This window comes from Lagenorhynchus albirostris, chromosome 11 (genome assembly GCF_949774975.1).
Source record: "Lagenorhynchus albirostris chromosome 11, mLagAlb1.1, whole genome shotgun sequence".
NCBI lineage: Eukaryota > Metazoa > Chordata > Mammalia > Artiodactyla > Delphinidae > Lagenorhynchus > Lagenorhynchus albirostris.
In genome coordinates, this window is record NC_083105.1 from 5,746,015 (window position 1) to 5,770,129 (window position 24,115).

The window sequence follows — 24,115 nt, forward strand, 5'->3', positions numbered from 1 at the left end:
CCAGAGCTACTTCCTTTAGGCAAACCAATGCTACCTGACCCTCCCTGACCTGCACCTGTCCCTCTGCCCTGCCCCAGCTCCATCGGCCGGCTCTCTCCCCCTCTGCCGTCAGTTAGGCCCAGTGGACGCGCTTCCCCGCCCCCTCCCTGGGCTTCACCGCATCCTGTGCAGCTAAGTCTTGGTTATTAGCTTTCAGCAGGTGCTCTGAGACCTCTGATTTGCTCAGCCGCCTCCCATAAGACAGGACCTCCTGCACCAGAGGGTAAGCTCCTTGCCACCTATCCGGGGCCCGACGACGTTTCTAGAATGGCACATGAGGCCTGAGCAGATGAGAAGGTGCCTGTCGGACTCACAGCCCCACAGCCAAATCACCTGCGTGGAAGCGGGGAGTGTCGCGGTCCGCGCGCGCGGGTTGGAAGAAGAATTTCCAGACACGAAGTATCTTAGCAAAGAGTGAGTTTACTGAGAACGAGGTGCAGAGTTAGTGAGGGGCGCTGCAGATCCAGCGGGCCCGCTTCCTGACAGACCACGGAGAGCCGACCCCCTCTGTGGGCTAGTGGCCAACTTTTATAGCCTGAAGACAAAGAAAATTCCTGCTGGCAGGATGGCATCAGGCGATTGGTCAGGGTGCTTCGAGGCTGCTACATGGTGAATACCTACTGTGGCGTCGTGGGGCTCTGCGGTTTAGATTAGGAGCGCCCATGGCAACCGTTGCTATGCGGGCTTGGTTAATTCAGGAGTTTTTGTCCCTTGTCCTTGACGTAAGGCTCCACATTCCCCCCTCTTTTTATATATGGGCCAAATCTTTGGCCCCTTAACACCCTGCTCATGACTGACTATCTGCCTATCCCCATCTCGGGCCATAGGAACCCAGGTCACTGGGGAAAGGGGCGATGACCGTTCCTAGCTTCTTCCTGCTGGACAGGGGCGTCGTGGCGCCCTGGGTCCCAATGCCCGCTCTCTGTCAGGGTGTGTTTATGGAGGGAGATGAGGGCCCGTGGAACGATAAGGCAGCTTGTTCCGACGCAGTCCATGTGCCAACTGGCTGGTACCCTTGTTGCACCATCTGGAATTGAATCTTTTGAACCTGTCAGGAAATGAACTTAGATAATGCGTTAATAATGCAGGGACGAAACAAGGGCCATCAGGATTAATGGTCCCAGCAAGGGCAATAGCCACGTCCATATCTGGATCCTCAGAGAGGAGAGGAGGCTGGAAAGCCAGCTGGGGCCCTGTCCTGCTCTCTCTTTTAAATCTTCTATTAATTTGATGTTTTTCTTTAGAATTTGGAGGTCTTCTTCAGCCTGGCCGGAGGTATTAATATAGAAGCAGCCTGTCTCATTCAGCTGGGCACAGACACCCCCGCCTCAGCTGTTACAACATTAAGGGCCCTCCTATTTTGTAAAACCACCTTGGCCAGAGAGCCTACGGCTGACTGCTGTTCCTCGGTGGCTGCTACCGTAGCCTTCCAAGGTTCCTGGACCTTGATGGTGAGATGGAGAACTCTCCTCTCTGAGGGGTATGCCCGCAAACCAGGAGCGCCCTCTGAAGACACTATGCATTATTTTGGGGCAATCAAAAATTGGGTTATCGTAAGCATGTCCCCCCCCAATCAGCGGTTCTTTTTTTTCTCTCCAGGACAGGTCTTAAGGCCTCCTGGAGGAAGGACCCAAGGTTGGGAATATCTCCTAAGGAAGCTAAATCCTTTGCAGTCATAATGGTTGCCTTGGGACCACAGCAATTATCGTGCAGGAGCTCCTCCAAAGTGTGGGAAGATCCAGGTTGACCCCGTTACCGCACAGAAATGAAAATCCGGTGCCCCTCAAGGATACCCCCATTGTGGGTCCCCAGAGCCAGGCCCTGACCTTTTGGGAGTTTTCCTCTGGAAACAGACTGGGGTCCCATGGCCTAGGATTATATCGGGAAGGCCAAACTCCGAGGAAGTAATCATCTATACATAAAGGGGAGAATCCGGGCTCTGACTGATTATGAGTGTGACAGGGGCATCAGCATAACAAATTTCTGAATATTAGCTGAATTATGTTATATTTTGGAGGAGAATCTTGCCCGGAGGTTAAACTAAGTAAGTGTCTGGTGGTCACACCGATCCCCACATATTTAGTTCCCCGGACCGAGCTGTTGATGGGGATATGGTCTTCATTAATATATTTCTTAGTCGCATTTTTCCTTGAATTTCCCCAAAATAAAGTGAAATTACCTTCACGTAATACATCATATTCATCCTCCTCTGATCAGGGACCCCACTCCAGGCTAGTCTGATTAAAACTGAGGGTGTAGTTACAAAGAGAGTCATTTAGCCAGCCCCCAATGGGTCCCCATCCATCCAGCTCGCAGACAGTCCTTTAAATTATGTCTTTTCCAGTATGCATAATCCCCTGATTGTAGGTCGTGGGGCCCCTGGTCTTCATACGAAAATAGATTACTGAGATAAGCTTTAGAAACAAACTTAAGAGTGTCCTTTAATAATTCAATTAAACTTTTTAGCAATATGACAGCAAGGAACTAACTGGGAAGTGAGTCTTGGTAACACAGACCTTAATTAACAAAACTAGAATTTAATATTCAGTGAAATGTAATTTTTTTTTTTTCATTGTGAGGGAATTAACCCTGCAGCCAGGGAAGGCTTTATCCCATCAAATAAAAACATGAGCTTTGTCAGGGAGCTGCAAAAAGCCAAGCAGCCCTCTTGGATTTTCCACAGCCCCGACTGTTTGACTGACAGCTATTGTTTACCCAGTTTAAATTCCCTGACTTAGGAGTAGACTGTTGTCATGTTTTAAGGACATCAGGATGGCAAAAGTCTGGCAATGAGGGGTTAATTTTTGTAGAAGCAGAATGAACTTTATCTATGCGTGCCGCGATCTTCATAGATGATTGTGAAATAATATTTATTTACTTTACTAAAGTAACGAAACATTTTAAAAGTAAATACAGGGCTTCCCTGGTGGCGCAGTGGTTGAGAGTCCGCCTGCCGATGCGGGGGACGCGGGTTCGTGCCCCGGTCTGGGAAGATCCCACATGCCGCGCACGGGCCACTGGGCCTGCGCGTCCGGAGCCTGTGCTCCGCAACGGGAGAGGCCACAACAGTGAGAGGCCTGCGTACGGCACAAAAAAAAAAAAAAAAGTAAATACAAATCACTTAAAGGCAAAGGAACTTACATAGTTTGTTATTAAAAGCAGCATTCCAAGAAAACTTCGTTCTCAACAGAGAGAGAACCAAATTTCAGCCTGGTCTCAATAAACTTTTTTATTTTTAAGTTTATTATCATATAGGCTTTTTGCTTGGGGAAATTTTCCTAAGGAGTCTCAGACTGAACTTTTAAAAGCCCTCTCAGGGCTAGGAAAGTCACACCAAGGGCTTGTCACAGATTTCGCTTACCAGATCTAGGTGAATTCCTCCCTTTTCAAGGTTCCCAAAATACCTTGAGATTTCTGTACCTGTTAGTGAGGTAGCCTTCCTAATTTATCTGATAAAGCTGCTGGGAACCTAAGAGTTTCCCATCTCTGGAGTGAGCAGACAGACGAAAAATGTAAATGTTTCAATTTTGCTTACAAAGGTATAATTTACCAAATTACTGTAAGTCAGAATTAGTTTGAGGGGAAGGTTTTCCTTACACCTGGAAAACACAGATTCAAACCAGTCATTTTTCAGATAGAACCCATAAAATTACAACCATATTTACCGGTTCATTCAGTCGTTTGTAATTAATCCTTTCTGTTAACATTTTTATGAAGCCATCAGGTTTTTCATTAGAATTCTTCAATTTCTTACCTAGTTATCATTATAGTCTGAAAGTCAGAAACTTGTATTTATCCAAAAGTCCTCTTTATAAATCTTCTTGAAGAGGAAGCATCTTTGCAAAGGCATTAGAGTGAAACTGTTAGTGGCTATAATGACAAAAGACTTTTACCGAAAAAAAAATGTTTCTTCACATTGAGTTATTTTCATTGCTGACAAATTTGTGACAGTTATAATAAGATCTTATTTAGTTTATATTAAACCTAGGCACAATAAAAGTATTATACTTGATCGCTCTAAAGACATGTCTATATTAATTAGATCAATAAACTTAAACATTAATACCAGGTATTAATTTAATATTGAATATTCCCCAGTTCACGTGAATCTGAAATTTATTTAGCTTAATTTTTCTTGTATTTAGAATTGTTTGATTTGTTGTTTTTGTTTTTTTTTTGGTACGCGGGCCTCTCACTGTTGTAGCCTCTCCCGTTGCGGAGCAACAGGCTCTGGACGCGCAGGCTCAGTGGCCATGGCTCACGGGCACAGCCGCTCCGCGGCATGTGGGATCTTCCCCGACCGGGGCACGAACCCGTGTTCCCTGCATCGGCAGGCGGACTCTCAACCGCTGCGCCACCAGGGAAGCCCCTGCCTCTTTTCTTTTTTTTTTTTTTTTTTCTTGGCTTGAAGTTCTACTAATTAACCCAAGGCTGAAGTCTCAGGCAAAGTGGGCTTTGCTTGTAGTTCAAGGACATGATAAGAGTTAACTTCAAGCTTTCTCCTAGGCATATTTTTTGTTCTCTCAGGGTCAGAATTCTGAAAAAGATATTTCAACAAGCTAGCTTTCCCTAATTGCATATGCATAAAGAACTGGTTTTGCAATTTCAAAAAATTTTTATCGTAACCAATTTTCTCCGGACTCTAAAGTATATTGTGGCCATCCTGACTGAAGGAACCTAACTTGTTTTTGAATTTGGGAAATGTCAGACACGGGAAAGGGAACATGGACTCTGATAGTGCCCATGTCTCCATTTGCCACTTCCCTTAAGGGAAGCATATTAGAATCTGTTTCCTGGCGTTGGGCAGTCCTGGATCTTGTGTGGGGAGAGGAGGGGGGCTTTCGCCCTGATAAGGGGGTACCTACTGGGGAGCTGTGCTGAGGTGGGTGCAGGGGCTGAAGCAATGAGGGTTCATGAAGTGGGGGACAGGAAAGGTCGAGTGGAGGGCCGCCTAGGAGATCTGCTGGAGAGGGAGGCAGAGGGGGTCGGGGAGATGAGGTGGCAACGGAAAGACACGTGCGGCATGAGTCCCTCAGCTCCGGATTCTGACTAAGGGCCATAAAGGTCTGGACGTAAGGAACCTCTGAGTCCTTTCCTGGTTTCCGGCAAAAGAGATTAAGTTGGAGGATCGTGTTATAATTTAGTGTCCCATTAAGAAGCCATTGTTCTCGGTCCCCCAGTTTATACTGGGTCCAAGCCGTGTTATGAAAGAAACTGAGCCTCTTCTTTTTGAGATTTTCAGGGTCAAATTTTCCCAGTTCCTGAGGATACAGCCGAGGGGTAAGTCCGAGGGAGGCTCCCGAGACATCGCAGAACCCATTCTTAGCCTGTATGCCGTAGAACGGGGGTACTGAGAGTCACCGGCTGACAGAGAGGCGGCCCCTTTGTCCCAGTGATCTCTCCGTGCGACTAAGGCACAAAATGGGCCGACCGTCCCAACAATCGCGTCCGACCGTGAGAGGTGACCCCTGAGCGTGCGACTGAGGCACCACGCGACTCCGGCAGGGAAAGAAAGGAAGGAGAGGAGATTCCCGGGACCCACCGGGTGACTCACCGTTTGGCGATTCCCTGAAACGTGAAAGGCACTCCGGGGATGGCTCCGAGGCAATGCCTAGGCTCCTGTAAGTCAATCCGGACTGAGAAAAAGGTGAAAGTAACAGAGAAGACAGGCTGAGGAATCGGCCTTGTAGTCCTGCCGGGAAGGCGGTGGCCAAGGGACGGGGGCTCAGTGTTCTGCTTGAACCAATATGCGCCTCACGGTGCACGGAAGTTGTCTTGCTGGGGGCAGACGCTCTAACAGCCTGGTCTGTTCCGTGACCCCCTCATCCTTTCACGGGAGTCTTCAAGCGGCAGGTGCCCTAACGGCTTTTAAATGCCTGACCCGTCCCTGCACGATACCAATCGGCCTAGTCCTCAGTCGGGAGGAAGACAGAGGGATCCTCAGCCGTCTGGGCGGCAGTTACTGGGGCGAAGCGAGCCGTGGAGCCTTCGGAACACGCCAGGGTGTGGCCCCGGCCAGAGTCCTCCGTTGCTTCCACGGCAGCTTGCCTGTTCACAGAGAGTCCCAAGGAATGAGGAGAGGAGGTGGGGGAGGAGATTCCCCCCAGGAGATATCCCCGTACAGGCCACCAAAATGTCGTGGTCCACACGTGGGTTGGAAGAATTTCCAGACACGAAGTATCTTAGGAAAGAGTGAGTTTACTGAGAACGAGGCGCAGAGTTAGTGAGGGGCGCTGCAGATACAGCAGCCCACTTCCTGACAGACCTCGGAGAGCCGACCCCCTCTGTGGGCTAGCGGCCAACTTTTATAGCCTGAAGACAAAGAAAATTCCTGCTGGCAGGATGGCATCAGGCGATTGGTCAGGGTGCTTCGAGGCTGCTACGTGGCAAATACTTTACCTACTATGGCGTTGTGGGGCTGTGCGGTTAGATTAGGAGCGCCCATGGCAACGGTTGCTATGCGGGCTTGGTTAATTCAGGAGTTTTTGTCCTGTGTCCTTGATGCAGGGCTCCACAGGGAGCAAACGCATCACCACTTGAGAACAAATCCGGGAGGTCGTCCACCACAGCCACTGGATGTCGCTGGGCATGTCTGGAAGCCACATCACCAGTCTGCAGGAATAAAACAGAGAGACGCCCACGTCGTATGAGCAGGAAGAGAAACCAACCAAAAAGAACAAAACCAAGCCCTAACCAAAGGCAGACATCTTACAACGACATCACGGTCCAGGGAAACTGCTGGGGTCACTTCTAACCCCGATGTGATAAATTCCCAAAGACAAGCCAACCTAAAACCCCAAAGGAAAATTAGCCCATTTTTTTGATTTGGGAACGCTCAAGGGACTTACGTGGAAATAAAAGGAAAAGACCTTGGTTTTCCAGGATCCTACTCCTCTGTGGCAACATGGCCACCGACGCAGAGCATCTTGTGGTTGAGAACCACCCCCTGCGCCCAGGTCTCCTGGGCTTGGCCACGTGCGAGCGCAGCAGAGGGAGCCCCCAAGGAGGCCTGACCACTGCCCTCCAGACTCCCAGCACCCAGGACATGAAAAGGACCCCACATCTCGGGCCTTGGGAAATGCCAGAGCAGCCCTCAACCCAGGGCAAGGCTGTGTGGGAACGGGTGGCTGAGTTGGCACGGTGGAGAGGGGCTCCGGGGAGGATGGCCAAAGCTGGAGGACTGAGCTGGAGTTTGAAGGACGGTCGGGACTTTGAAAGATGGACTGAGGGACATGTTGACTAACTCGCTAAAAAGAAAGTAAACACCAAAGTACATCAGAAGAAAATTGAGGGGAAACAAACGCTCAGGAATCCAGTAGGCATCCCAGCGTTGGCCTCAGATCCCTCCAACATACCAGGAATAAAATCCCCAAATAGGGGCTTCCCTGGTGGCGCAGTGGTTGGGAGTCCGCCTCCCGATGCAGGGGACACGGGTTCGTGCCCCGGTCCGGGAGGATCCCACATGCCGCAGAGCGGCTGCGCCCATGAGCCATGGCCGCTGGGCCTGCGCGTCCGGAGCCTGTGCTCCCAACAGGAGAGCCCACAGCAGTGAGAGGCCCGCGTACCGCAAAAAAAAAAAAAAAAAAAATCCCAAAATAGAAGTGCAGACCTACAAGAAGTGACAGACATGTAACAGCAGTGGGAAAGGAGGAGGGGTGGGCAGGGGCTTGCCAACGAGGCACCTTTCCAAGGTGTTCCACGCTGACAGTGAACTCCACCCCAATGTATAAGGAGCCAGTCCCCAGGCCGAGGTCCTTCCACTGCTTCTCTCACTGAATCCTCACCCCACTTCCATGAGGATGCCACAAAGCCACGTGAAGCGCTCACCTCTGGACCACAGCAATCGCGGACTCCACGGGCAGCGTGCAGGGCAGCACCAGGTAGGACATGACCTTAATTGGTAAGAAGTTGCACATCTTGTTTATGTACCCATCTTGGTTTCCAATTGCTTCCCTCAGGGCTGAAAAATACAATTGGGAGGTCTGTCTCTCACCAGTGTAAAAACCAAACCATCTTCCCCGGGTGGTGCTTGGAATTTCTGTGAAATATACAAATCCTGGCAGCCCAAGAATCAGAAGCCTCCACAAATGAGATCAGGTGGGGAACGTGCCCAAGTAGCCCTTGGATCCTCTACAGGGTACAGGGTCCCTTTTAAAGACTCTCTCTTAAACTGGCTACTTTTGGAGGCTTACACAAACTTCTCAAAGTGCCCCTGGCCCCAGTTTTATGAGCTCTTCTTTGCACCTTCAGCTGGATTCCATCTCTTCTGCCTGGAACCCCCTAGCCTTCTATTTCCCCTTTTTAATGACCTCCCGATGCCTCAAATCGCAGGAATCTGAGCCGCTGCTGGTTAGTGCAACTCCTGGGGTGTCCGTGCCTCAGGGGCAAGAACCGGGCATCCCATTGGTCTTTGATTTATTCTATTCTATCTGGCCACATCCTGCGGTGTGTGGGATCTCAGTCCCCCGACCAGGGATTGAACTCTAACCCCCTGCATTGGAAGCTCGGAGTCTTAACCATCGGACCTCCAGGGAAATCCCTGTGCCGTTCATCTTTGAATTTCCCCAAATGCCCAGCTGGAAGCTGGACGGTGCATTCGTCTATCCATTATATAATCGATGACATGATAAAATAACCGGATTCAGTGAAGGTTCAAAACTGTGATTTTGCGGGGAGGGAGAAATTAGGAGGGGGTCCTCGAGAGAGAAAAGGCTTTGAGATGGGAGGACAGGCGGAGAACGGCGTTCTCAAAGAACAGGCCACCTCCGGGGGTCCCCCCCCACAATATCCAGCGTGCCTGGACTTTAGGAGCAGAGAGCACAGCCAGTTAACACAAAACTCAGCTGGAGGTTGTTTTCCTCTGGCCAGGCCCCATGGGAAGGGAGACTGGGCAAGGACCCAGGGGGATGGGAGGCCCGTGCTGGGCGGTGCGGGTCCCAACGGGCCTGCCCTGGTCGCTCCGCCCCATCTCTTCCCACGCAGCGGCATGACCTTCCTCTACAACACACAGGGAAGCCACCCTTTCTGCCTCATAAAGGGTCACACAGAGCCTCTGCCGTCCCGCCCCCAGAGCCGGCACCTATGGTGAGCCTGGGCGACAGGGTCTCCAGGGTGCTGTCTTCCCAGGGCTGGATGCTGAGGTGTGGGTGATCCAGCAGCGTGGCTTCCTCAGGCTTCGCCTCCCTGGCGGCCATGCTCGGGGAAGACTGCAGGCTCCCGTGCTCCCGGGGGGCCTCAACGACTTCCGACTCTGCTGGGGATGCACTCAGGCACAGAGGGGGCCTGTCACAGATGCCTGCGAAGGGCACAGAAACAAACCCGTCAGGTAATTTCCGGCGGCAGGGTCATTACTCACTCACACACACCTGCCCAGCAAATTAGAGGGAAGCTGCAGGCCTGTTATTAGTACAAGGCGGAGATCAGTCCCCGACCAGGGATTGAACCCTAACCCCCTGCATTGGGGCAGGCAGTCCTAGCTGGGAGAAAGGAGTGCGGGGCTTTGACGCCGGGTGGGTGTGACGAGGGCGCCTGGCTCCATCACTCACCAGCTGTGTGGGCCCTGAAGCCACGTGTGGATTCTTGATGTTCAAAGCTAAGGGTTATAACTAATTTATAGTAACGGAACCACTGGTTAAGCCAGCGGTCCAGGCCCCGCAGCAGCCATTCAACTGCTACCATGACCATCATCTCCGCTTTTCAGCTGAGGAATCAGAAGCACAGAGAGGTTAAGAGATTTGTCCAAAGCCACACAGCCAATACGTGGCACAGCCAGAATCGAACCGAGATGTGATGTCAGAGACGGCACCCTTCCGTCACACGGCCTCGAAGGAAGCATTAGGTCGGGGGTTTGTGCAGGCCCTGCCCTAGGTGCCGGGGCTCAGGAGCCAATGCCAGTGGTGGTTCCTGCTCGCACACTGGGTGGGGGCAGCGGGACAGGTAGTTTCGGATGCCCACGCCTGCCTCGGTTCACCTCTTGCTTCCAACCTCAGATTAAAAGACCTGGGGCTGGACCTCCCTGGTGGCGCAGTGGTTAAGAATCCGCCTGCCAAGGCAGGGGACGCGGGTTCGAGCCCTGGTCTGGGAAGATCCCACGTGCCGCGGAGCCACGAAGCCTGTGCACCACAACTACTGAGCCTGAGCTCTGGAGCCCGTGAGCCACAACTACTGAGCAAGCGTGCTGCAACTACTGAAGCCCACGCTCCTAGAGCCCGTGGAGAAGCCCGCGCACCGCAACGAAGAGTAGCCCCCGCTCGCCGCAAGTAGAGAAAGCCCATGCGCAGCAACGAAGACCCAATGCAGCCAAAAATTAATTAATTAATTAAAAAAAAATAAAAGAGGATGCAAGAAGAAGAATTCACCAAAAAAAAGACCAGGGGCTGCCCCTGGATGCCCACACCTTGCTCCCAAGTTACAGCTCCCAGTTACGGTCCGCTGGATCTTTCCGGCCTCTTTTAGACACACAGCTCACACCCTGGGACTTACTTTCCCTTAGGCATGTTTCAGAGAATCTGTTCCCAGAGGACACCTGGCCCAGCCCCACGCGTCCTCTGCAGGACCCCGAGGCGACCAGCCTGGCAGAGGGAGGACCTCTCTTAGATCATTAAACCCAAACCCAGCACCGATGCCGCAAACACCCAGCCGCATGCCAGTCTTTAGAATTACTAAGAAGCACCTGGCGTCATTTAATCCAAATGTCTTCTGCTGGAGATGTGGAAACGGAGGCCCAGAGAGGGGAGGTGGCTTGCCCAAAGTCACCTAGTAACTTCCACAGGGTCCATCACTGTGCTTTATTCCCATGTTGCTTCCAAATTTCACCCCAGTCCAGACTGCTTTCCAGAACCTCGGACTCTGATATCACTGTGCTTCCTGCACAACCACCCAAATGTGCCCCCGGGGCACGGCACACGGGGCCTGAGCTTCCCTGCAGAACCCTCGCCCTCCTGAGGGCCCGAACCCTGAGCAGAGCCCCTCTCCCCCGGTGCCGGCTGCAGAAGCCAGAGGCCAGGTCTTCATCCCTAAGTCTTCCTCCTCCTGAATCTCTGGTTGGTTGCCTCCAAGTCCTGTCCCCTTGGGCCCCTTCCACCACCCTTGCTGCCGTGACCCCGGCCAAGCCCACGGCGGCCTCCTTGACCTCCTGGATGCTGCCGTCACACTCTCTGCACTGCGGCCGGGGGCGGGGCTTCCAAAGCTCCCTCTGACCACCCTCACTCCCACTCCGGCAGCCCTCCGTGGCTCCCTATTGCTGTGGGATGCAGACCCTTTCACCCCATCCGTGAGGCCCAACCTTATCCCTCAACTTTTCACTTACTGCCATTCCCGCCCCTCTCCTTTCTGTCCATCTCTCTGGGTGCCCCACTCCCGCCACTCCAGTTACACACGCCTTCTTTGCACCTCGTGTTCATGTCCCCCACGCCTAGAATGCTCCTGTTCGCCCTCAGAGTGTCAACACGGATTCACACCCTCCTGAAGCCCTGCTTTCCCCTGCCTTGCAGATCCCCTCGCTCCCTGTGTGATCCTACAGCATCCTGTATCTTCCTGCCAGGGCAACCGAGCACACCGTCAGCCTTCTCTTGACATATCTGTCCCCGACCATGTTGCAGCAAAAATAGAAATGAAGTTTTCCCTCTCCTGAGAACAAGGAAAATAAAGGGAACAGTGAAACAGACTAGAGAAAGAGAAGAATCATAACGTGGCCTGAAAGAGTTCATCACTCCTAGTCGTGTTTCTTAACTGTTACTAACCCGTAGTTTCTGTAACTAGATCTGTACTTCACAAAGCTAACCTACTACTCTTTAACATTACGTGAATTACATCCTGCACTCCCTTGTAGCAGATCACCCCTTGCAGCATCTGCATTTCAGAAAAAAGGTCACAGGCCGATAACCCAGAGACAAACGGACCCAATTACCCGGCTGCCTGACATGACGCCAGCTGTGACTATTTTGAAATAATGCAGGAAGAAGAAGAATGCAAGACCTTCACTACTTTGATCCTTATCATATACCCCAGATTGCGAGCCCCACATATAAAATCTTCTCCGATTCCCGAAGGAGGGGGACACAGTTCTTGAGGCCCTAGGCTGCCGTGTCTTCCCTTCTGCCTGGCAGAAAAATAAAGCAATCTCTGTCTTCCTCCAAAATCTCTTGTCTCTGTATTTCTGTTCGGCATTGGTGCACCGGGAAGCCGATATTTCGGCAACAACCCCAGGACTAAGCTCCAGGAGGGCAGGGGCCACATCCGTCTGTTCGCTGTGGAGTCGTCAATTGCTTGGCACCTAGACGGTACGCAGTAAACATTTTCTGAGTAGATAAATACATGTATGTCCCGTGAACCACACCATCTCCTTGGTCTTGGCCAAAGGCTAATTCAGAGGATTAATGCATGAACCAACCTTTAGTATCGAAGAAAAATAGCCCCAAACGTATTTGGTTCCACTCTAACATTTCCAGAACCCAAGTCCCCCAGCCTGGACGAGCCAGGATGAGTCAAAGGCAGGAACCTTCCCCAGAACACAGCTGGGCTAGTGGGCGTGGCCCACACCTGCCTCGAGGGAGTGGGAGCTATTCTGTCACCTGGCCCAGAAACTTTATCTTCCTTCTTTATCAAACTAAAGGTTCACAATTGTCCAAAAGCAGAAAAGAAAAACAAAGGAACTGCCTTCAGCACACAGACAGGTGACACTGCAGAGGGAGAGCTAATAGCCCTAGGGCTGTGACATCCGGGTTCAGGTAGGTCCCAGCTCTGCTCCCCAGTGAGTGGAGTGCGGACCCGGGCTGCCTCTCCAAGCCTCTGTTCCCCCATCTGTAAAATGGGGCAAATATTTCCTATCTCGCGGGACTCATGAGAGGGCCGAGCGAGACGGTGGGTGAAGGTGTTGAGCGCTGAGTGATGGAGTCAGGACTGTGGACCAAGACTGTGAACAGAAAGCTTGTTAAAGGGGCACTTCAGTTGCCCTACCATACATACCATTCTCTTCCAAGAACCTGACCGTGTCTAAATATCCTTGACAGCACAGCTCTCCAAGCACCTGTGGACAAATCAATTAAATTAACTGCAGGGGGCAGTCGCTCGGCACCATTCCTTTCAACAGCACCCGAAGACGGCAGACCCGAAGCCGAGAACCCCCCAAGCTCCAAGCCGCTGCCGCGTGCCCAGCGCAGCCGCTGCGGTGTGGGACAGGGCTCTGCTTTCCGGCGGGACTCAGCTCGAATGACACCTCCTCCATGCAGCTGGTACCCCAGCACGACGGGTGCTGGTTTTTCTGGTCTCCCTGGGTCCCTGGACGAGCCTCCACCCTAACAAACACCAGGGCCTGATCTACTTGTCGTGGGACAGTAAGAGCTGCCTCCTTTGCTCCTCGGTGTACAAACCGCACGGGCAAACCAGTCCCGCCGTCCAGCCTTCCCCCTCCCTGCGAGCACACGCTGACGTATACGTTGCGTGGCACAGCCTTCCTTCTCCCCAGAGAACTGGCACCGTGCAGATTCTACCCACTTTCTTACTACGTTAGGGTGATAAGGTCCACCACGCTACAACGACAGTCAAAAAAAGATCCAGCTGGGAACTCCCCAGCGGTCCAGTGGTTAGGACTCCGAGCTTTCACTGCCAAGGGTCCAGGTTCAATCTCTGAAGATCCCACAAGCAAAAAAAAAAAAAAATTAAACCACCAAGTGCAGTGTAGTTCTTTCTTTTTTTGGCTGCACTGAGTCTTCATTGCTATGCGCAGGCTTTCTCTAGTTGTGGCGAGCGGGGGCTACTCTTCATTGCACAGGCTTCTCATTGCGGTGGCTTCTCTTGTTGCGGAGCATGGGCTCTAGGCACACCGGCTCCAGTAGTTGCAGCACATGGGCTCAGTAGTTGTGGCTCATGGGCTCTAGAGTGCAGGCTCAGTAGTTGTGGTGCATGGGCTTAGTTGCTCAGCAGGCGGATTCTTAACCACTGTGCCACCAGGGAAGTCCTGCAGTGTAGTTCTTGACCATGGATGCAAATAAGAATCATTGGGGTAATTAAAAAAAAAAATCCTACTATCCAGGCTGCCCATACTTAAGCTATAGCCCCTGGAGGTGGGATCTGAACAGCAGCGCTGTTTAAATGCCCCCAGGCCCCCTCACCTTGAGATCCGAAGGGAATAGCACCCGGGTTAATAGGTAGAGGTTCTCGGAGCAGAGGCGTACACTGAGCTTGGTGACGTTCACGTGAAGAAAGTTCGTGGACTTGACTTTGGGGCAGATGTCACTCTCCCCATAGAAGGGGGAAACAGTGATGGTCGTTTTGGTATCAAAGAAGGGTATGATGTTACTCACTGCTCCATCTACGTATCGCTTTTAAGGGAGAAAAAAAAAAAGTACATACTGTCAGAAGCTCTGGGCTGGGGTTTTCTGTGTGTTTCAGATCATGGCCAGAGGCTTCTCAGAGCCGCAGGCAGATACGGTGAGGGGCTCTGGGATCACTCTTTCAGCAAATCCCTACTGAGCATTTCTGTGCCAGGCCAGGCTGTAGGCTGGCGCTCAGGGTTGCCACATGCTGCTGTGTAGTTTGCACACTGCACAAAAAAGTGCCTGGCCAAGAGGCAGACGGAGGCTGGCGTCTGGCCCACGTTGTGACGGCCAAGTCCCGAGCCCAGGTGGGCGTCCCTAGGCATACCCATGTAATTTGCTTAGACCAGGGGCGCTGTGTGCACTGGGGACAGAGTGTGACATAGACCTGGCCCTAAGGGAGACAGACAGTCATGGGCTCAATTCCAGAGGCCTTGCTGCTTTAGGTATCTTGGACAAGACACTTAACCTGTGAGCCCGTCCACACCTAGGAAATGAGAAGCTGCACTGGAGACTTAAATGACGCAGTGAACCTGGGACTCGAGCTCTCTGAAAATGGTATCTTATCCCACAACAAAGGTGCATTTGGGGTAAGTACTGTGAGAATCAGTTTTCCTGTAGCCATATCCTTGAACAACCTTAGTGCCCACGGCCAGGCTGGGGCAGGCAGGTTTTGGTACAATTTGGACTGAGTCTACACCTATGAAACCAATGTCTAGAATGATTCCCAAACCCACGACCATCATAGCCCAGCTGTTGGTGCCCACAGACGGGGGGGGGCCTTCAAATATCACAGCTGGGAGAATTTCCCCAGCCAATCCTTCCAAAGGGAGAAATCTCAGGGCACACCTTGGCCTAAAACAAGTCCAAAAAAGAATCAGGCACGTTCAGCCATGGCTTAGCTATCAAGAGATTCTTGCCTTGAGTCCAAAAATGATTAGATGTGCACACACGGCAGTAGTTTCTAAATTGTCGCCATGTGATTTCTATGGAAGATACAGGAAGGCATCAAAACCCTCACTGGCAGAAAGGGACGCAGGACCAAATGCCGGGAATCTTTAGTTAAGACTGAGGAGGGAGGAAGGAGCTGACTATTTTTTAATTATTATTTATTTTTTAAAATTAGTTTTTATTGGAGTCTAGTCGATTTACAATGTTGTGTTAGTTTCTACTGTACAGCAAAGTCAATCAGTTACACATATACATATATCCACTCTTTTTTCACTCTAGGGATAAAGTCCAATAACTCCTCTGTCCTGTATAATTTTCCCTCCACCCTGAACTTTTCTACAGGAACATTCTGAGTTCGCTCAGTGGAACCTCAACGTTTTGCTCTAATTAACAGCAGGTTTCATCTGAGTACACTGAGGGGGGGTTCACCACAGCTGGAGCAGCCTGGGGGAAATGAAAAGATAACAGCAATGACAAAACCACCCATATGTACCGAATACTTACCTGTGCCAGGCTCTATGCCGCATCTTCACTACATGACCGCATGTAATTCCCACAACAATGCTACAACTGTGCGCTACTGTTAACCCTCATTATTATTAACCCTCCTTTGCCAATTCAATCTCAGAGAGGTTAAGAAATGTGTCCAAAGTAGTCCAGCTAACGTAGGCTAGAGCAGACATGTGATTCTAGGTTTGTCTGCCAGGCTGGCGCTGTTAGAATTGCTCCAGGCCTCAGTTTTCTCATCTGTAAATAGGGGCAACTATGTGTCTGTCCCGGCGATGCTCTGGGGCATGAGTGAGGCTACGTGTAACCTGCCTTTGCAACTTGCTTTGCCAATTGAGGACCGTGCTGCTGTTAAAGCATGAACCAGGAGGGTTTCTAAAGTGCCTTCCTGCTGACACACTGGGATGTTGTGTCTTCTCTCCCACAGCTGTAACAACTAAACTGTCTCCAGACATCGCCAGATGTTCCCGGGTGGGAGGACAGAATCATCTGATAACTGCTGCCCTAGAAGGAGGCTGCCAGGTGGTCCAGCACAGCCCAGCATCCAGTCCAGAGCCTGCAGGACAAACACCTCAACTTCTGTTTTTCCACCAGAGGCAGGGCTCAGGACTAGCCATGTGTGTTTACATATTTGTTGAATGGAACCAAATTGCAGCCCTGTTGGCAGCTCTGCCCGAAGCCACGGGCTGAAAAGGATAGAGTCAGACCCAGAGAGGATTATAACCCTCAACCCCTAAGAATAAAGCCTTATTACCGGTTTTCCCTGGTGGTGTAGCGGTTAAGAATCCTCCTGCTGATGCAAGGGACACAGGTTCAAGCCCTGGTCTGGGAAGATCCCACATGCCGCAGAGCAACTAAGCCCGTGCACCACAACTACTGAGCCTGCTTTCTAGAGCCCACGAGCCACAACTACTGAGCCTGCGTGCCGCAACTACTGAAGCCCGTGCTCCAAAACAAAAGAAGCCACCGCAATGAGAAGCCCACGCGCGGCAACGAAGAGTAGCCCCCACTTGCTGCAATTAAAGAAAGCCCGCATGCCCAAACGAGGACCCAATGCAGCCAAGAAAAAAAAAAAAAAAACTTATTACCTTAAGTGAGTAACTGACTCTTAAGCATCTTATACCTTAATAGGCCACTGGGCACCTGTTTCAGTGCTCATGTGAAGATTAAGTGAATTGTGAAAATGACTATACTACCCAAAGCAACCTACAGATTCAAAGCAATCCCTATAAAACTACCAATGGCATTTTTCACAGAACTAGAACAAAAAATTTCACAATTTTTATGGAAACACAAAAGACCCCGAATAGCCAAAGCAATCTTGAGAAAGAAAAATGGAGCTGGAGGAATCAGGCTCCCGGACTTAAGACTATACTACAAAGCTACAGTAATCAAGACAGTATGGTACTGGCACAAAAACAGAAATACAGATCAATGGAACAGGATAGAAAGCCCAGAGATAAACCCACGCACATATGGTCACCTTATCTTTGATAAAGGAGGCAAGGATATACAATGGAGAAAAGACAGCCCCTTCAGTGAGTGGTGCTGGGAAAACTGGACAGCTACATGTAAAAGAATGAAATTAGAACACTCCCTAACACCATACACAGAAATAAACTCAAAATGGATTAAAGACCTAAATGTAAGGCCAGACACTTAAAACTCTTAGAGGAAAACATAGGCAGAACACTCTATGACATAAATCACAGCAAGATCCTTTTTGATCCACCTCCTAGAGAAATGGAAATAAAAACAAAAATAAACAAATGGGACCTAATGAAACTTCAAAGCTTTTGCACAGCAAAGGAAACCATAAACAAGACAAAAAGGTAACCCTCAGATGGGAGAAAATATTTGCAAACGAAGCAACTGACAAAGGATTAATCTGCAAAATTTATAAGCAGCTCATGCAGATTAATAACAAAAAAACAAACAACCCAATCCAAAAATGGGCAGAAGACCTAAATAGACATTTCTCCAAAGAAGATACACAGATTGCCAACAAACACATGAAAGAATGCTCAACATCACTAATCATTAGAGAAATGCAGATCAAAACCGCAATGAGGTGTCACCTCACACCGGTCAGAAAGGCCATCATCAAAAAATCTACAAACAATAAATGCTGGAGAGAGTGTGGAGAAAAGGGGACCCTCCTACACTGTTGGTGGGAATGTAAATTGATACAGCCATTATGGAGAACAGTATGGAGGTTCCTTAAAAAACTAAAAATAGAACTACCATATGACCCAGCAATCCTACTACTGGGCATATACCCTGAGCAAACCATAATTCAAAAAGAGACATGTACCACAATGTTCATTGCAGCTCTATTTACAACAGCCGGGACATGGAAGCAACCTAAGTGTCCACTGACAGATGAATGGATAAAGAAGATGTGGCACATATATACAATGGAATGTTACTCAGCCATAAAAAGAAATGAAATTGAGTTATTCGTAGTGAGGTGGATGGACCTGGAGTCTGTCATACAGAGTGAAGTAAGTCAGAAAGAGAAAAATACTGCATGCTAACACATATATATGGAATCAAAAAAAATGCTTATGATGAACCTAGGGGCGAGACAGGAATAAAGATGCAGACATAGAGAATGGACTTGCGGACATGGGGCGGGGGAAGGGTAAGCTGGGACAAAGTGAGAGAGTAGTACTGACATATATACACTACCAAATGTAAAATAGGTAGCTAGTGGGAAGCAGCCGCATAGCACAGGGAGATCAGCTCCGTGCTTTGTGACCACCTAGAGGGGTGGGATAGGGAGGGTGGGAGGGAGACACAGGAAGGAGGGGATATGGGATATATGTATACATACAGCCGATTCACTTTGTTATACAGCAGAAACTAACACAACACTGTAAAGCAATTTTACTCCAATAAAGATGTTAAAAAAAAATTCCCAAAATAAAAAGAAAAAAAAGATTAACTGAAGAGCTTACCTTACAGATAACCAGCTAATTATTCTACACGAAGTTGGTTTTGCTGCCCACAGAGCCCGGAAGGGGGCCAGCTATGGAATCTCTGTCTGAAGGCTGAGAGGCAAAAAGGCTCCGCGTCTGGGGACAGGTCTCAGGGGCCCAGGGTACCTGAGCCCAGTGCCTCTTTTTTTTTTTTTGGACACTTGGCTTCCTGGATCTTAGTTCCCCGACCAGGGATCGAACCTGGGCCCTTGGCAGTGAAAGTGAGGTGTCCTAACCACTGGACCACCAGGGAATTCCCTCAAACACAGTTTAAAAGCGGACTTACCACGCCTCTGAAGGAGGGGGGGATCAAGCCACTGAAGAAAGGCACGAAGGAGGAACAAGACAAGGCCTGTGGAGACAAAAGGGAGTGAAACCACAGCCCAGAGCAGGCTGCCTTTTGTTCCCCTGGGTCTTTATCAGCTTCCTCCAAGCCAGGAGAGCAACAAGCCTGAAAACACTCCTGGCACAGAGGAGGTGCTTTAATAAATGGTTGAACGAACATGAACCAACCTACACACTTATTATTTCAGGCCCAGTACCAATTCTCTAACGACACCATCTGCAGACTGTAGCTTCTTGCCCCTGCTCCCCATGAGGGTCACACTGGGCCATCAGAGACAGAACCAAGAGTTGGTGACTAGCTGATTGACAGGGAAGGGGCTAGATCAGGGCTTTGCAAACGCTGAGGTTCATCAGAATCGCCTGGAGAGCTTGGCGAACCACAGACTCGGTGCCCCACCCCTAAGGTTCTGATGCTGCAGCTTGGAGGCGGGGCCTGAGAGCCTGCAATTCTAACAAGCTCCCAGGCGATGCCGCTGCTGCGACTGCCGGTCCGGGGCCCACGCTTTGAGTCGCGCCACGCTAGCGAGCATCAGGCAGGATGTAACACTGACGCAGTGAGAGAAAGGGCTCACGTGGGAACGCACAGGTGCTGGCTGCCTAGAGAAAGCCTCCACAAACAAGGTTAAGTGGAAGATGACACTGGCTGCTGAGAAGCTGCTGGTTCTGTGTGCCAGGCTGCGTGCTCGTAGGGACCTGTGTTAAGTGAAATGATATCCAAGCAATTCTTGTAAAAGGCCTCGGCCAAACTAAGTAAGTGGTAGTTTCCTATTGCCAGTGAGCTTCTCTGTGCTAAAGGCAAACAAGACACACTCACACCCTTGTGGGACTTCACTGGAGGGGTCCTCATGAAGGAACAGGCATCGCTGGGAGGAGGGACACATGTGGGAAGAGGTCCCTGGAGCAAAAGGTCATAAGCCAAGCCTTGAAGGATGGGGAGGGGTTATTTGAAACTGAAAGTGTCCTGGAACACTCCAGTTTTGCATATGCTCTGGACCAGACCGCTGGATGCCCTCAGAGTTCATATCACCCTGGTACAGGAAGCTATAGCCAGCACCGTGGGCAACCAGGTTCTTTTGCATCTTAAGAAAAGAACGGGTCAGGTGGCTTACGACAGCCCTCTCTTTGTTGCTTCTGAAATGAAACGGTCTTTATGACTTGACAACACCCAGATAAGCAAACTGCTTACGTCCACGACTTCGTCTTTGGACCGAAAATCAGACACCAGCACATTTTCTCCATCGGCCACTCTGGTGAGCGAGATGACAATTTTGCCCGAGACGAGCTGGTGGACGTTGTCTGGGAGGTGTTTCTGGAGACCATCTCGGACCTCCTTGTTCAAACTGAAGGTCGGGTGGAGGACGCCAATGTTCCGGCTCCTGGCGCTCCGGACAAGGTCCACGAGGGCCTGCAATGTCTGCTCTGGACGGAGAGAGACAAGTATACAAAGGAATGTACCACGCTGGAGATGGGAATGCTTTATGGCAGGACCAGAAACCTGGCAGCAGGGAAGCTGCTGACCTTTCCCTTTCTCTAGGCCTGGGCTGTCCGATCCGGCAGCCACGTGTGGCTCCCGGGCCTGAGATGTGGCTAGCCCAAACTGAGCTGGGTAAAAGACACACTGGATCTCAAAGGCTTAAAGCAACAAGAACAACAACAAAATGTAAAATATCTCATGAATTATGTTTTATATTGATTAGATGTGAAAATGATAAGATTCTGGCTGGACTGGGATAAATAAAATTAATTTCACTTATGTCTTTTACTTTTTCCATGCGGCTACTAGGAAAGGTAAGATAGGCCTATTTCTGTTAGTTAGTGCTCTAGGCCCTCCCCGGCCACAGGAACGAGCCTCCAGAGGCCCCGTGAACCCTCTCCTCACCTCCATCCCTCCATCAAGGCCAGAAGCTAGGCACTCACAGCGTCGGACCTTGAGCACGAATGGGCCTAACACTGAAGGGAGCAGACAGCAAGCGCAGCCTTGGACCTGAGTTTGAATCCTGCCTCCACCTCTTACTAGTTGAGCCGCTAAACTAAGCCACTTCACTGCCTCTCTGAGTCTCAGACTGCATGTTTTTAACGTGGGACCACACTCAACTACCTTTTGGAAATAGAGAAGATTAGATACACTACAATCTATAGGTGCTCAGCCCAGATGAAGCACCTAATAAACAACTAGACTTCACTCTTAACCTCTAATGTCACAATTACCAGACCATCCAGTGGGCACAGGGCACGTGCATGCTCCAACTGACCTCACTCACTGGCCTGGCCCCCTCTGGCTGGTCTGCACTGCCCTGGACAGAGTACCTGTCCCAGCCCGAGCCCTAGTCATCCAGAGATCCTGGGATGCAGAAGGCCGGACACACATCAGCAGGTCCTGACCCGCTTCCGACCTCCACTCAGCTCTCCCTGCACATGTGGCCCCACTGAGCCCCGACAGAAGGCACAAAATTGCACACAGCTGGCTGGTTCTGCCAGTCTCTCCTGCCAAGTCAGCCTGGGTTTGGAGGCGCTCTCAGGAGCCATGCCCAAGTCACAGGCCCTGGGAAATGCTCCCCGGTGGTCCCCAAGTGAGACAGGCAGTTAAAGCAGGAAGCTGGGGCTCCCAGAACCTCCGGAGCAGTTCTTGCCAGGACCTCTAGATCCACCTTCCAGGGACTTGGTGGTCCCGAGCCAGCCCCTGCAGGACACAACCCCAGGCTGCACCTGTCCTCTGCCTGTCAGGAACGCCCTCTACGCTGGAGTCAGGGCACTTCACGTGCTGGCGTCTGTGCATTTGAATCTGGTCCCAATTAAACATTTGACCATGTGGCTGTCTCCAGGTCACAACTCTGGGACACAAGGGCTGGCTCAAGCCCAAGGTGGCCAGTCTGGTCCTCCTTGAGGTCACATTTCCTGCCCTTTGCTCCTCTCCCCCTCGATGGGGAAGGCGGCCACGGTGGCCTCTCCTAATCTCCACCTCTCCCTCAGCCCAGGGTCTGCTCCCTGATCCTATCCAATGGCAGGGCTGTGCTTACTAAAGGGATTCCTGCTGCCAGTGTCCGACACAGCAGTCCCTGGGTAGAGTAAAGAGTAAACCATTAAGGAAGCCCAGACAAACAGGGGCTAATGAAAAGGTGCATTATCTTCCTGTCTGGGGGCCTCTGGATGCCAACAGCTCCATGCTGCCACTTGCTCCAGGCCCTGCTCCCTGGCTAGGATCCCAGGCCAAGGATGTCATACCCTAGTAATTTAGGCCAGCTGGCCACAAGCCCCAGTCCGCCCCTCCCACTGGTACCCACGATTACAGAGATGCTTCACTAGAACAAGATTTAAATGCACAGGACCTCGTTTCCAGGGCACTGAGCAGGGGTGTGGTGGTAAGAAGAGGAGGGGATGTGGGATGTCCAGCCCCCAAGAAGGGTCTCAAACACCGGAAAAGGAAGAGACAACTTTCCTACCTCCCCTCACCCCCGTCTCCCCGCCTCCACAAAACACCTCTACCCAACCCTCTTTCAATCCAAACCAGCAAATTGCCCTCTACCTGAGAGGCACCCAGCCGCCCCCAGAGCTCCCACGAGAGCTGGGCAGAGATCAAAGGTGCCCGGGGCCGGGGGTCTCCAGTCCCTCTGGTCCCCAGAGAGAAGAAGGAAGCCACCCTGGGCCACAGGCCAAAACCTCCTTCCTGGCCTGGCCGGAAGCAGGGCAAATCGGGCCTCCGACCCCCCTCCCCGCCCCCCGCCCCCCCACCCCAGGCGTCGCGCTCCCTCCTCCCCCTCGCTCTGAGACAACCTGGCTCTCAGTCCCAGGCTGGGTCTGGGGGCGCTTTCTTCAAGCCCCAAAAGGGTGTCGAGGCGAGGAGGCGCTCCGGGTTCCCACACCCAGAAGAGCCGCTCACCCGGCGCGCCCCCCTCCCAGGCCCGGCAATAAAGCTCCCCGGTGCGGGGCAAAAAGATGCACTGGAGGAGGCATCTGTCTGGGGAGACCCCGGGTGTACCCCGCAGTTTCCATTTCCAATCACGGCTCCACCGCGCGCCCCCTCCCCGCGCGGAGCCCCGCGGCGGCCTGGACCTACCCATGGGGATCCCAGAGAGGAGGAAGGCGCAGTGCAGCGCCCCGGCCGAGGCCCCGAAGAACGTGCGCGCGTCGCGCAGGAGGTGCGGGGCGCGCTCGCTCAGGCAGCTGGTCACCCCGATGTGGTAGATGCCCAGGAAGCCGCAGCCGGCGAAGGACAGGCTCCAGCCGCGCTCGGGGTCGTACATAGCGGCGGCGGGTCGGGCGTCCGGGGTCCGAGAGCGCCGCGTCTCCGCCCGGCGCCCACTCTGGCTCTCAGCCGGCCCGGGTGCACTCACCCCAGGCATTCCCGGCGTGACGTCACCCGGCCGGCCCCGCCCCCGCTCGGACCAGGCGAGGTAGCCGGTGGGCCGCCCAATGCTGGGGCAGCACGCGGGCGGCGGAGGGCTGGGAGGGCCTGGACCCGGGCAGAGGAGAGGGGAGGACCCGTGCCCGCGTGAGGGTGGAGAGAGGTTTCCGACGCTCCAATAACAGTGGGTGTCGTGGAGAGAAACACCTCCCTTTCCGATCCTTTTCATCCCTTAAACCAGGGAGAAACTAACAGCGGCCCACTTAGGTTGTTAATATCTTTTTGACGCTTTATCATTTCCCTTTTTACGAGTCAGCAAGCCTTCAGCAGACACCAGCAGCTAAATAGAATTTCATGTCTGATTTCCTGAAGGGTTTTGTATGATGCCTTCAGTTCACGGCAAGCAGTAGAGATTTTTCATTTAATGATAATGACACGAAGCTTCCCTTTCAAAGTTTCACTTCTAAGAAAAATCTGTGAATAACAGGTGCTTGGTGCTGGGAGGTGGGGTGGGCAGTGCAGGACCATGGGAGTTCAGGAGGCTCAGGCCTGGGTGATTCCTGGTGCCCTTAGGAAGTGTCTAGGGTCCCTTTGACCGCTGTGTCCACACTGCACAGAGCATTTCCAGAGCAGCC

At 51.7% G+C, this 24,115-nt stretch overlaps 1 protein-coding gene across 1 annotated transcript; it reads right to left on the reverse strand.

Annotated features, from left to right (window-relative positions):
* Positions 1–439: 439 nt before the first annotated feature.
* PNPLA3 (patatin like phospholipase domain containing 3) lies at positions 440–23,456 on the reverse strand. Its single transcript, XM_060165072.1, has 8 exons — positions 23,193–23,456; positions 20,325–20,557; positions 19,080–19,145; positions 14,151–14,360; positions 13,006–13,066; positions 9,119–9,334; positions 7,867–7,999; positions 440–6,651 (listed from the first exon to the last, which is right to left on the reverse strand). The coding sequence occupies exons 1-8, from the start codon at positions 23,377–23,379 to the stop codon at positions 6,510–6,512; spliced, it is 1,248 nt and encodes a 415-aa protein (XP_060021055.1). The 5' UTR covers positions 23,380–23,456; the 3' UTR covers positions 440–6,509.
* Between the last annotated feature and the right edge of the window lie 659 nt (positions 23,457–24,115).